Raw genomic sequence first — 14,383 nt, forward strand, 5'->3', positions numbered from 1 at the left:
AAAATACCACTTGTACAAAAGTGTCTCTCGGGTGATGCGGGGAGTGTGTGTGTGTGTGCGCGCGCTTGTGAGCGAGACGGAGGCAGCAAAAAACATCGAAAGACTTAGGATTACAGTCTCGACGGAGCAAAATAAAGCCATCAGCTTAAAAAGCTCGGAGCCGGCTGACAACAAGATGAGAAATTAAAACTCGAGATTCCTGGTCAACTCCTTCCCAAGAAAAAAAAAAAGCACCGTGCGTTCTCAGAAACGGACGGCATGACATGAATAGACAGATTAATCTGAATAATTCTTTTACAAAAAAAAGAAGAAGAAGAAGAAGAAGAAGAAATCCAGACATGAGTGGGCTTTGAGAAGATTTTTTTTTTTTTTTTTTCAAATATGATGCGAGTAGATATGACTCAAAAGGGTTATTTTTGGATCACCCATATTCAAGGCCAGCTTCCTCCACTGTTCACAAAACTAACAGATTACACAACTAGTGTGTCAATCAACACCACACCTCTGTGTATCTTTGTGATATTTCTGAACATTTACCTGCTTCTTAAGTCATGGGGAAATCATCATTCAATGTTTCTATGAAAGAAAATCAGAAGGTCTGATTGGTGGTGAGTGTGAAAGCAAATCAATTTGATTGGTTGTGACACGGTGTCAACAGCTATGGCAGAACATTAGTGATTCGTCCAGGTGATTTGCTGTAATAAGTACATGGTGATTTCATTGGCCATTGGCTTGTAAGGGATATACTTGACTGGGCCAGAAATTTCAAAGGTTACCGGTCACTGCACACAAGGAGACCAAGCATCCCTAACTAGTTATTGATTGAGAGAGGGATTTGTTTTACCAAAAGGCTGAACAGCAGTTGTTTGGTTGGAACAGACAGCTAATCAGTAATGCTAAATGATAACGACAGGTGACCGGTGACTTGGGTAATTGGTCGAAACAGAAAACCCGGTGTCTCTAATTGGCCAGGACAGGCATATGGTCCGCCTTTACGAGAGGAAACCAATGAGAGGCTGAAGGAAGAGTCCCATAGTTCCCAGCACGCAAACCAGAACAAACACCCACAGGAAGATCCGATCGATCACCATGGCAACGTATTTCCAGTCATCCTCCACCTGAGAGAGGAACGGAACATTGTAAAGAAAGAGAATAGGCATGGAGGAATATAAAAGGTGAAAAGAAACGTTTAAATAAGAGAGGAAAAGAAATAGCATGTGTGAATAAATGACTAATAAGAAAAAGAGAGGGAAAAAATGGAACATTTACTGTCAATGAGGAAGCTGTTATGGCAAAAGGTTAATTTAAAAAAGCTATAAAACTTCTGAAAAGGTTCTTCTGGATCTACACTGGGGAAAAAACTTTTACTAAGTTAACGACATCCATCAGCGAGTCATTTAGACTGAGACGGTGAAATATCCGGGCAGAGAAAACTGCGGTTTACATATCAAAGCCTGACATCCCCGTCGAGGATTAAACCTCATATTTATAGCAAAAAAAAAGAAAAAAAAACACAATTTTGGGAAGATGTTTGAAATCCGCAGAGTCTGTTTGTGACGGTAACTCATGCCAGCTAAGAACGACGCAGAACAATTTATTCCAGTGATGATATTCTTTCTTCGGATTACGTAACTTTATATTTTTGAACATTTATTGTAAAGCGTTCTTAAATTTCACTGTTTCTCAGATACTTTGGAGAGCAATATTAACAGGACCTGACGCATCATAACGTTAGAATATATAAATAAACTCAATAAATACATGGATATTCTAGATAAAGAAACTCTGAACAAGGTATTGTGATAACAGTAGTGAATCAAATTTACAGGAACTTGTTGCAAACCTGTCTCTACATGAGTGAGTGTGTGTGTGTGTGTGTGTGTGTGTGTACCTCTTTTGCTTTGTTGCGGCTTCTCATGTTTTCGGCGATGTATTTAACACTTTCGATGGCCTGTTTGATCTCCGGCGACACCACCGAAAACGCCACCACCGTGTTTATGGCCTGTGGACTCATCTGACGACTCACTTTCCCGCAATCCACCTCGGCCGGCTCCTTCAGCGGGTGGCAGGGGCATCCCTTCTTACCCTCCGGCGTCGCTTTGCCCTCCCCGAACTCCAGGCAGTTCATCGCGCCCTGCTGCGACCCGCTGTTCTTTCTCTTCTTCCCCTCTCCTCCTCCTCCTCCTCCTCCTCCTCTTCCTCCGCTGGACGAAGAAGATCCCCCGCTCTCCGGGCCGCCCTTCCCTCCTTCCGTCAAGTCCAGGGGTCGTCGCATGAGCATAATCCGGGGCAGGGCTTGGAGGAAGACGGTCCGTACCCAGCTGGGCATGGTGTGCGTCATCGGGGTGCGGTAATGAACGTTCAACACGAAGACGGTGATGACGATGGAGAGGGTGACGAAGATCATGGTGAAGAGCAGGTACTCGCCGATGAGAGGAATGACCAGGGACGTGGAGGGAATGGTTTCGGTGATGACCAGCAGGAACACGGTGAGGGAGAGAAGCACGGAAATACAGAGCGTGACTTTCTCGCCGCAGTCGGACGGAAGGTAAAAAACCAGCACGGTCAGGAAGGAGATGAGCAAGCAGGGTATGATGAGGTTAATGGTGTAGAAAAGAGGGAGGCGGCGAATGTAGAAGGAGTAAGTGATGTCGGGGTAGATCTCCTCGCAACAGTTGTATTTGATGTCGTGCTTGTAGCCCGGGGCGTCGATGATCTCCCACTCACCGCTTTCCCAGAAGTCCTTGAGGTTGACCTTGGAGCCGATGAGGACCAGGTCGATCTTCGCCTTGTCGTAGGTCCACGAGCCGAACTTCATGGAGCAGTTCTGGTAGTCGAAGGGGAAGTAGGTGATGTCCATCGGGCAGGAACTTTTGAAGATCGCCGGAGGAACCCAAGTGATGGTTCCGTCGTACTTCAGCAAAGCTTTGGTCTTGTCTTCTACCAAAAAATCGCCCACGGCACTATCCGGTATAAAAAAAAAAAAAAAAATCAAAAGTTTAAAATGAAATGAGAAATTGTGATCTGTCTCCTTTCTTTCTCCCTCAGAACATAATTATGCCTTTAATTGCTATCTCTCACAATGTTCTCACAGCTGTCTGTAAAATTAAGGACCTAAAAATAACCTTTTTTTTTTTTTTTACTCAAAATCATAACTGTAAGAGGGTCAAACCCAGGCCTCGCTGTATGAATGAAATGGATTCGTCAGACTCACTTGTTATAAAGCACGATGTCAGGCCGCCAAATTTTATTAGACGGAACTCGAATGTATTCTATCCCGTCGAACTCAGCCGGTGACCATTTCAGTTTGTAGTCGTTCCAAATCTACGGCAGACAAGCAACAAAAAGCCGTTACAAAAGAAACTCTCCTGAGCAGAAAAACAAAACATTCCTCTCATGATAACTTTTAATATTATCGTTTGAACCTGTAAGCTTATTTTCCCTAAAACTTTCATATTGCGAAGATATTACCGCCAGAGAATGTAGTCTGTATTAAGAGGGACAAGTGTCATTTACTGCTGCTCTCTCTGAGGATTGTATATGTGCTGATAACTGCACTGAGGGTTTGGACAAGGCGACGTCTCAGTGAAACATGGCCATGTGCACGCATTCCATATGGACACAGATTGTGAGTCATGTCTCCAAACACGCACACACATGTACACACACGTACACACACATACACACAGGCACATACCCAGACACACACATTCTCACACATATACATAGATAGACAGATAGACACACACACACACACACACACACACACACACACACACAGACTACCAGGAGCTACTTACCCGTCTTATTCCAACACACTTAACACACTCTCTCTTTTCTTTCTTTCTAGTCACCGTGTATTGATTCGACAGATCAAAGAGTTTAGTCTGACTTTTTTTTTATGCGCTTTTGAAGAACTGTGTGTAAAAAAAAAAAAAATCAACAGTTTTCCCGACCCAGCGAAAAGACACACATCTCGCAGTCCCATTCTATACGCAGACACGTAGTGCTGTACGGTTTTCAATAATTCACGACGTTATGTTTTCTTTTCGACCCATGAAAACTGCAAAATAAACTGCAAACACTCCACAGGAGAGCAAGCTAAGTGCTCCGAGCCTGTTCTTAGAGAGCGTGTTTTTTTTTCTGTTTTTTTTTTCTCTCTTTACTTTTTTTCATCTACTTTGTTTTCATGATGTCAGACTTTCTGAAAAAGACGGTATATAATTTAAAGCCATTTAAATGTCATCTGATTCTCTCATCCTGACTACAGCCATAAGAAATGACTGGGAGCTAGGGACAGCTGAAGTGTGTGTGATTGTGTGTGTGTGTGTGTGTGTGTGTGTGTGAGAGAGAGAGAGACAGAGAGACAGAGAGAGGACAGAAAGTTGCGAGACAGAATGATGGAGGGAGAGAAGAAAAGAGAGAGACATGCAATGAACAATTGTGCAGGAATCTGTGTATAATGAATCTATGTGTATATGTGTGAGTATGTGTTTGTACAATATGTGTGTGTGTGTGGGGGGGGTCTATTTATATGTGTGTGTAGTGTATGTATATGTGTGTGTATGATGTGTGTGTGTATAAAGAGTGTATAATGTGTGTGTGTGTGTGTGTGTGTGTGTGTGTGTGTGTGTGTGTGTAAATATTGTAAAGGCTGATGTGAGTGTGTGTGTATAGACTGTATTTTTTTATAGAGGCCGCGGGTCTCTCTGTACTCGGTGATAATGTACATTCTGCCACAGGGCTCTGAGCAGTTTAATTATACAATCCTGCAGGGCATTCCACACACACACACACACACACACACACACACACACACACACACACACTCCCTCTCTCTCTCTCTTTCTCTTGTTCTCTCTCTCACACACACATATGCATCATATGCACACATGTACATGCACCACACACACATGCACACGCACACACACGCACACACACACACTGAGACCTAACATCAACCCCCCCCCCCACCTCCACGCTCTTTCCACCACACGCATAATTACCCCAAACCACACACACCACAGCACACACCAAACTAGAGCACAACACTCAAATAAATCCATGCACACATAGAGTGTGATGATAGGACAAATGTCAGCTGCAATGCATTGTGGGAATGATTACTGTCCTATAGTTAACCGTGGACTGTGGACAAAACATACATTCCTCTCTATTCAATGACACATCTGTGTCACTTATCTATAACCCATTTCATTTTAAAAATGTGACACACATCGCAACAGCTCTCAGAGAAGATCAAGGTTTATTTATTTGCAGAATGTTAACGCACAAAAAAAAACCCCAACGACGAGAAGTTTTGTGACCGTGCTCAATTACAGTGACTGTATTCATGAGCAGGTCACTGGTCGAGACTGTCGCAGAAATATAGACACGGATTTAAACCCTAGATGAATTTAGAAAGAATTCGGACTGGCTAACAGCTACACGAGGTCTCGTGTCTGATTTTGACGTTACATAAAAGCAGAAGACATCCAGAATGTTCTGCGGACAACAGACTGATTTTGCTTTGGGTTAGCAAAGAAGAACAGAGTTGCTCTGTCCTGCATAAATAGTTAATGTGAATTTTTTTTTGTTTATGCGTCTACAGCACTAAATTATTCACAGTGAGGGAACTCCACACAACGCCATGGTTAAGAGTTGAAGAGTCCATAAGTATTTTTGTAAGTAAGAGGCGCCTGTGGTCTATTGTAATGTAGCGTAGCGACAAGGCTAAAGATGGGTTTAGAGTTAGCACAGCCTCGGAGCTAATCAGGATTAATGATAATGTGGTCAAACGGACAGCAGCTGAGAGAAAACATAACTCTAAAAGTGTGTAGCTGCAAAAATGCTTAATCTTTTTCTTTTCTTTGTTTTTTTGTTGTTGTTGTTGTTATTGTTGTCCATCGATTGGTCTGAGTTATGACTTTCCCTCCTGCCTGCTTTTCTGTGAAAGACCCCTGCTGGTGCTACTGCCTGTTAGAGCACACACACACAAATACATACACACCGATACACACACGCACACGCACACACACACACACACACACACACACAGTTATGTACACACCAGTACAGATCGGCACGGACACACACACACAGAAGCTAAGTATACAACATAAACACACACACACACACACTGTGTGTGTGTCCAAGTGCGTGTGTGTGTGTTTGAATGTGTGTGTGTCTGTGTGTATGTTGTATGCTTAGTTTCTCTTCTGTGTACCTATTGACTGTGAGTGAGTAGGATGTAACAGAGGTTGAAGAGTTCCATATTTCACCCCAAACACACACACGCATACACAAACACAAACAAGCACACACATGCGCACGTGCGCGCACACACACACACACAGACACACACAAACACAAACAAGCACACACACACGTACACAAACAGGTGCACGGACACCACTCACATGTCTCAACCACAAGTTAGTCTCCATGATCTGATTAACTTCATCCTGCCAAGAAAGAGAGAGAGAGAGAGAGAGAGAGAGAGTGAGACTCAGTATTTCCACTGTGGAAAAACTCATAGGAAAATATTTCATGATTTTAGGTGCAGTGTTGTATTACATGGAATATATGTTTGAATTTTCAGAATATCTCTGTAGCTGTAACATCATACATCTACATACAAATGCATACACCCTATCTTCATATAATCTCATCTACATACAAATCCATACACCCTATCCTCAAATTACCACATCTACATACAAATCCACACACCCTATCCTCATACAACCTCATCTACATACAAATCCATACACCCTATCCTCATATAATCTCATCTACATACAAATGTGTACACCCTAATCTTATATAACCTTATATAACCCACACCCCCAACTGTATGTACTTTCTAAGTTTTGCACTTCGGGAAAAAAAAGTCAACATAATCAAACTCAGAGCTTTCACACACAATCAAAAAAAAAAAAAAATCTTAATCACAGAAATTCCCCTAAAGCAAATTTGCCTTAATCCAGACTTTGAAAAAAGAATAAGCCTTAATCCAGATTTGTATTTTTTTTTTCACACACGGGGTTACGTCTCCGTAATCTCTCAGGTGCGTTTTCGCTCTCTCTCTGTGAAGAATAAAGGTGCTCCGATAATCTTTCCCTCTTTTCGCGCGACCCTGGCGAGTTTTTAATCCCACAGCATTATCGGAACGGCGGGGGAAAAAAGTGCCGCGTCTGCCCGGCTTTCCGCGAGTCGAGAGCCGGCTTTTAGCTCGATTACGTTATGACCGCAAACGGTCCTGGCGTTTCTTGGGAGAAATCGCTCCAAACTTGGCTCACTTGACTTACTCTAAATCATTCCTCCCAGGCGGTAAGGAAGTGAGGGCTTTGGTATTTTACCAGTAAAACAAAACAAAACAAAAAAAAACATGCTTTCTAGGTATTGTGCACCATGGAAGAAGACTCCAGCGCAAACCAGTGGTGTTATGTGTTTTAGTCAAATGTAAGTCCAAATATGGAATCATAAATATGGATACAATGTCAGTCAAACATACATAGTGTGGGTAACATGAAAACTTACATTAAAACCGAACTAACTTGTTATTAAAGTGCTCTGTCGAAGTATAAAATGAAGTCATTAAATGAAATACCAAGTGTTCTGGAGTCCTCTCCTAAGATGATGTCATAGACAGATGATGTCATCTTACCACTTTGACCAACTGAGAGATGGAGACCTCAAACTCCACAGTGACTGGATCAGACACATTCTCCACCGGACGAATGAACTGATTGTACCTTCTGAACAAACGACGAAAGAGCCTGTCCTCTCCTTTAGAGGAGAAAGAATCTGCAGAGAGAGAGAGAGAGAGAGAGAGAGAGAGAAAGAGAGAGTGAGATTAGATTCAGTAATATTCAATTTATTTTATTTTGCCTGGGGGTTTGGGTTAGCTGGACGTTTTAGCTACACCGGCTGATAGGTAAATAAGATAAGATTATAAACAACCGGTGATTTTGCCACTGTTATCTTCACCAGTAAAGCCACGACGTAAGTCGATTAAGTCGTAATTACACAGTCAATTATGGGCAATTAAGTTCAATTCAACCACAATGGTGCTGCAGGTAACTGGCTGCTTTTCAAAGGTTTTAGAGGGAATTTCATGAAAGGAGTATTCAGAGTTTTTGTTGTTGTTGTTGTTGTTTTATTTACAAGAACTGAAAGGATTTAAAACAAATAAAATCGTACAGAGTAAAAGAGCAAAAGTGAGGGAGAAGTAAAAGAGCACTTTCTCTCTATCTCCCCCCCCCCCCCTTCTCTCCGTCTCTGTCTGTATGTGCTGTGGAGCCGTGTGAATGGGGTAAGGATTCAGTCTTTTAGCACGTTCCCCTGAGTAACAGTAAGAGTCCGACAGGAAACTCTTAAGTGCTTCGAACATGACCGGAGGGTCGGGGGGGGGTCACCCTCGTCCGTCGTCTCCATTGTCGTCATAGAAACCGGGCGCACCGAAGCGCAAAATGGAGGTACAGCTCACACCTATTGACGTACCGAGGGGCATATGCGAGACCTCTACAGGCTAATGTTTGTACCTGTCACTGATCTCTTCTCTTTCAAACAATGTTTCTCCGTGTCAAAGGTATCACTGGCCTTTTCTTTCAAACTGACGGCATTATTACTGCCCTCAGAATGTTAAAGCTTAATCTGCTCTAGAATACAATTTAAGAAGTGTTTAGATTAAAACTGAAACCATGGCAAAGGTGAAGAAACTAGGACTAAGTTCTTTGAGGAGGAAAAATGTATCTAACTCCTAATCATGTCATTTAATTTGACCCCCCCCCCAAAAAAAGAGGTCATGCCTTACCATGGTAATGATATCATTTGCATGCACCTTGTAAATATGCATATTGGTATTAAGAATTTTTTAGGGATACTTAAAAATGTAGGTGTTGGAGGTTGAAAACTGAAGGGAGACCAAGAACATTTTTGGAAGGCTTCCAACACCAAAGAGTAAAATTAAAACCCACAGGGGGTTCTGAAACACACACAACCCTCCACATCTCAGGAAAAAAAACAAAAAAAAAACGGTATCTATCGTCCAAACGCTGTTTAAGTCCACAGAGAACTTCAGTAAAATAATTGCCTTAGGTCTGACTTGAAACGTTTCTTTGAGGCTTCTGGATGGAGGTCGAAGAGAGGTCGAGTGCAGCGGACTGACAGGATTCCGGAAACTTCCGTGAGTTTGGAGGAGCTGCGAGTGAGTCAGTCCGAGTTCAGTGGTTGTTCCTCAAGAGTCCATCGGCACCATTGTTTTAATTTCTCTCAGTAATTACTTTAAGTTCTAACTCTCCACCGGCTTTAGATGTTAATTGGGTTAGGCAGGGATAAAGACTGCTCTGGACTGCTAATTAAATGGACCAAGGCGTGAATAAAATGCTTTAAAAAAAAAAACAAAAAACACATAACATCTTCAAATCTGGATTTTTTTTTTTCTCCTCCCTGTGAACCTAAAAATAAAACCCCGATAACCTCTTCAATGGAAGTGTCACTCTCTTAAAGTTGAATTCTAGAACGCTCTGAAGAGCATAATGAGGAGCGTTCCGGAATGTTTTTGTCACGAGCGTGAACAGTTGGAGCTTCAGGCCAAAGACAACATTAATAATCCAACAACCTTGACAGCGAAATCAGAGGGATGCCTTCCCAGAATGTTTAAGACAATGAAGATCATTCAGCCAATAATTTTATACTAACTCTCCATCAAATTAAAATAACATGAAAAAAAAAAAAAAAAAACACAGGATGCTTTTGAAATGGTGTAATGACAGCGCTACATCCTGTGACATCATAAACCATCAAACTATTCATGGACCCCAGCCAATTAAATAGCACCATTATGGTTCCATTTTGAGAGCTAATTAATATGCAAATGCAATGGCCCAGTTTGTTAGTATCGTAGTAACGAGCGGTTTTTGGCTGCCGTGGTGATGGGCGAGGACAGAAGCGACAGCTTTGATCTGTATAACCGCTGTTCGCGAAGCTAAGCCCTGTCTTTAATGCTGTGTTTGATGCGGTCACGTGGATTTTACATTCAAAGTTCATAAAAGGCCCAATTATCACTAAAAGCTAACTACAGGTCTGAGTCAAACACACAGATTTTCTCCCTCTGTGTTTCAATGACAGGAATCTAGAAGTGTGTGTGCGTGCCTCTGTGTGTGCGTGTGTGTGTGTGTGTGTGTGTGAGTGTGTGTGTTGGTGTTGGCGTGTCTGTGTGTGATGATACAGTAGTGTGCCATAGTGGGATTAGTGACAATCTTCTTTTTCTCTCTCACTCTCTCTCTCTCTCTCTCTCTCCCACAATCTTTCCTGAGGAAAGATTCACTCCCCAGCATCAGCGCTTTCTCTCTCTCTGAGAAAGGAAGACTTCCACCACACTTCCATTAGGACGTTAGAACCCAAGTCTGGACATGGTTCAGCTTCTTAAACTCCAACACTTGCAGGGGTTTGTAGATAAGCTACTGGAGGAAAAAAAAAAACAGACCGAAGAAAATGATTAAAAAAATATTACGGATGTAGCTGATCACCGATGCATGTCTGGTGCTCCTATAATTATGATTACTCACTCGGTATGCGTTGGCATGTGACTCAGTGACATTTACACTCAATTCCACTCATTTGAATGGTGGATGTTGACGACGTCTGCGCGAGTGTCTTTTTCAAAGCAAGCTTTTATGAATAGAATTAGAGATGGAGAGTACACAGCCTGTGTCAATAATGAAGCAACGTCTCTGGTCTTATGCTTAAATGGACTGAGTGTAGAAAGAGAAACTCATTCACTAGTCATGAACGTATATCCATGGGATGCGGCTGATGCAGCTGAGAGAGAGAGAGAGAGAGAGAGAGAGAGAGAAAGAGAGAGGGGGAGAGAGAGAAACTGAGTATGTTTTTCTGTTGAATGTAGAAATGGGTTACAAATGGAATAAGACAGGTGAAGAGAGTTCCCGACACTGAAAGACTTCATCCCACAGTGTGTGTGTGTGTGTGTGTGTGTGTGTGTGTGTAAGACATGCGTCACAGTCTCTGTTTGTCTGTATGTGCATCAGGCATTAGGACTTACGCTGTCTGATTGTGTGTGTGTGAGTGTGTGTGTGTGTGTGTGTGTGTGAGGCAAAGACAGAAAGAGAGGGAGTGCATGTGTTGTGTATGTGTGTATGCGTTCACACGTGCATGTGCATATTTGTGTATGCACAGGTGTGTGCATGTTTGTTTGCACCCCCCCATGACAGCCTTAAATCGCTCTAAACTCTGACTGAAACGGTAACAATAAACACATTTCAGAGATGTTTCTATTCCAAATCTTAAACGTCCTTGTAGAATGTCACGGAACTCAGGAAAATAATCTCCTCTCCAGTCACCCTCCTTATTCTATCCTTTCCGTCAGCCTACATAAGAATCACTCCATCATCAGCTTGATGCTCCGTCCAATCCCCAGTCTCCACACCAACCAATTCCAAAGCAGGGAGGACCTTTGACATTCAAATTAGATCTTTGAAATAAGAACGAATGAGAGATGGAAGGGGAAGAGGACTTGAGGAAGAAAAACCTGATGGAGGAGAGAGAGAGAGAGAGAGAGAGAGAGAGAGGAGGAAAACAGAGCAATTGAATGACGTTCACTGAGCACCTAAAGAAAGGGATGAACTGCCCTTCTCCTTGGAAACAATGATTCTTCCTCTGGGCCCCTCAGGGGCGGGCTCCCTCCCCCTCGCTGCAATAATATTGATTGAATGTTGTATCTGTCAATCAAAAAGAGCTTTGATGGCACTTAAGAAGATCTTCAATGGAAAAAGAAAAGACAATTTGATGTTTACTTAGACCAGAGTGAAGAGAATGGCCACTGTCCAACAACACAAGTACTAGATGTGTTAACATTACCGTAATTACAGAATAATTATGATAAAGTGTAACTTCATTTTAATGAGAGTATAAACACATGGCACAGACTGGGGTCATTCAGCTGACTGTAAAAATAAAGAAAGCAACTTGTGTTTTTTATTTTATTTAATTTTTTTTAACTTTACAAACAGTTTGCTAATCCTGCAAAACACGAGGCCAACAGAAGCGCAGCCTTGCAATTTTTTTCTTACAATTCTTGAGTGTTTAAAAGACTTTAAAAAAAAAACAAAAAAAAAAAAACGACTCTACAACGAAAAGCCAAGTCAGGTTCCAGTGCCCAAATCTTACAACACCCCAATCCTTGTGCCCATATCATGGGAAACATCTGGAATATTCCAGAACTGATTATTCTAAATTTTTAATATTGTTGGTGATTTATTCAGGCAAAAGATACTACTCTCTGTGTAAAAAAAAAAAAAAAAACCCACTTGAATAAATGCCTAGGAAAACCTTGTTTTCAGCCATCGCTCTCCCACCCAAAGTCAGAGAGATGTCAACATTCTTCAGTTGTTTCATACCACTTTCTTTCACTGGCACCTTTATACTCAAGAGACATGCTTCTCCTCCCCTACTCTCTCTCTCTTTCTTCCCATTCCACCCATGGCCAATTACACTGAGGGGAGCAGCTCACACTGAGTTAGAAATAGGTGTGTGTGTGTGTGTGTGTGTGTGTGTGTGTGTGTGTGTGTGTGTGTGTGTGTGCGTGTGCGTGTCTGCATGTGTTATTTGCACAGTGACTCACACATATATAGACTTACAATTCACAAAAGTCCAGCAGAACTTTTGAGTTCTTTCAAGTTTGGTAGAAGGGTGTAAAAGAGAGAAAATGAGAGAAAGAGAGAGAGAGAGAGACAGAGAGAGAGAGAGAGAGAGAGAGAGAGAGAGGATGAGAGAGAGAGAGAGAGAGAGGATGAGAGAGAGAGAGAGAGAGAGAGAGAGAGAGAGAGAGAGAGAGAGAGAGAGAGCCAGGGGAGGGGGGTCACATTACAGATACATGTCATATGAAAGTTCATTGTAGAGCATCGGATGTGGGGGTAAAAATGCGAAGACATTAAACACACACGATTAAGGAATACTCTCCAGTGGGGTTAACAAGATAATAAGGATGACTCGAATTTACAACTACTATTTAAAAAAAAACCGAATCAATCCATATTTATCAACAACATTACTGGAAAACCGTAATGCGAACGTATTGATTTAATGCAGTACAACGGAAGCTACGGCACTTTGTTGGCTCCGATGTTTGCGCGCTTTCTGGTCTCCGGGGTTCTGCAAATAGATTATCCATGTTACAGCACTGGAGTAGCCAATGCAATTCTGTCCTAACATGCCCTAAGTAATCTACGTCTCAGTATAGTGTGCGGCGTATCTTAATGTTCATAAAATCCAATTTTTCCTAAGACAGTATTATGCAGTGTACGCTAAACATCGCCACGAGTGCGTGCCAGTCCAAACACCAACAAGAAAATCACTCACAATATTACCTATCCGATTTAAGTAAGAGACACTGAGCCAGTGTAGGGCTGTGGAAAAATCTGCTGTTTTCAGACTAAAACCGTAATGACAACGTGTAGTTTCATTATTCGATAAACTAGGAGAAATTCACATTATAACTGCGTTTGGTAAACTCAAGGAAAACACGCGTAGAAGAATACTAGCGTATCAGCCGGAGCACTCGGTGTCCGAAATATGGATATTAAGCGAAGCTTGCGCGCAATCACCTACAATAAACACAACTCATATGCACACAATGTCTGATAGTAATTTTTGTCTATTAATAACTCGAAAATTTTGAAACAACATCTTCGGGTTAAACTTGACCACGGTATTAAATGGAACTGAACAGAAATATGAGGCTTACCTTGTGTTATCAGAGCAACCAAAAGGAAAAACAAAGTGACTTTTCCCGCAGAATTCATCGAGGCTCGCAGGGTTAGGAGTCCGTCTACCTCGAAGAAAACGTTTAATTTATCTGTAACAACAATGAAGAAAGGGGGGCAAAAAAAAGTCTAAATGTTTCGCTCTGTTAAAACCGGCTGCCTCGCGGAGTTATGGTGTGTCAGTGCACAGTGTGCGCGTGGTGGAGTTGAATTCGTCCCTCCCAGTGGGCGCACGCCTGTCCCACGCTCATCTTAAAAGGGAAGTGACATTACAATGACAAAATGTATATGTCCATAGATACATCCGCCATGTGAAGAGATTACAAAGACTCAAATTTGAAATTTACCAGCAGTTATTATTGAATAGCGCGCCTTGAGCAGCAACGTCTCCCGTTACACAGAACCTACGCAAGCATTTTTTTTCTTTTTGTTAACAGTGATTGCCTCTAAAGTTTAAGATTTAGTCGAAATGACTCTCGCTGGAACACTGCACAAGTCCAATAGGTGTCCTCTCGTGACCGTAAAGGAAATGGTGAAAAAAAAAGTTTCTCTCTCTTTTATTTTTTCTGTGAAAGTCGACATTCATTAGCATTAGT

The 14,383-nt window shown here is 42.0% G+C and overlaps 1 protein-coding gene across 1 annotated transcript; it reads right to left on the bottom strand.

Annotated features, from left to right (window-relative positions):
* Positions 1 to 992: 992 nt before the first annotated feature.
* Positions 993 to 13,826, bottom strand: chrna6 (cholinergic receptor, nicotinic, alpha 6). Its single transcript, XM_030787909.1, has 6 exons — positions 13,769 to 13,826; positions 7,670 to 7,809; positions 6,420 to 6,464; positions 3,215 to 3,324; positions 1,892 to 2,963; positions 993 to 1,118 (listed from the first exon to the last, which is right to left on the bottom strand). The coding sequence occupies exons 1-6, from the start codon at positions 13,824 to 13,826 to the stop codon at positions 993 to 995; spliced, it is 1,551 nt and encodes a 516-aa protein (XP_030643769.1).
* Positions 13,827 to 14,383: the final 557 nt, after the last annotated feature.

This window comes from Chanos chanos, chromosome 11 (assembly GCF_902362185.1).
Source record: "Chanos chanos chromosome 11, fChaCha1.1, whole genome shotgun sequence".
NCBI lineage: Eukaryota > Metazoa > Chordata > Actinopteri > Gonorynchiformes > Chanidae > Chanos > Chanos chanos.

Excerpts from the sequence above, each read along its gene's own strand:
- chrna6 (XM_030787909.1), bottom strand. The coding sequence starts at position 13,826 with ATGAATTCTGCGGGAAAAGTCACTTTGTTTTTCCTTTTGGTTGCTCTG. Across the intron at positions 6,465-7,669 it reads TCTCTCAGTTGGTCAAAGTG|GATGAAGTTAATCAGATCAT; the intron begins GTAAGATGACAT and ends CTTTCTTGGCAG. Across the intron at positions 2,964-3,214 it reads GACATCGTGCTTTATAACAA|TGCCGTGGGCGATTTTTTGG; the intron begins GTGAGTCTGACG and ends TATACCGGATAG.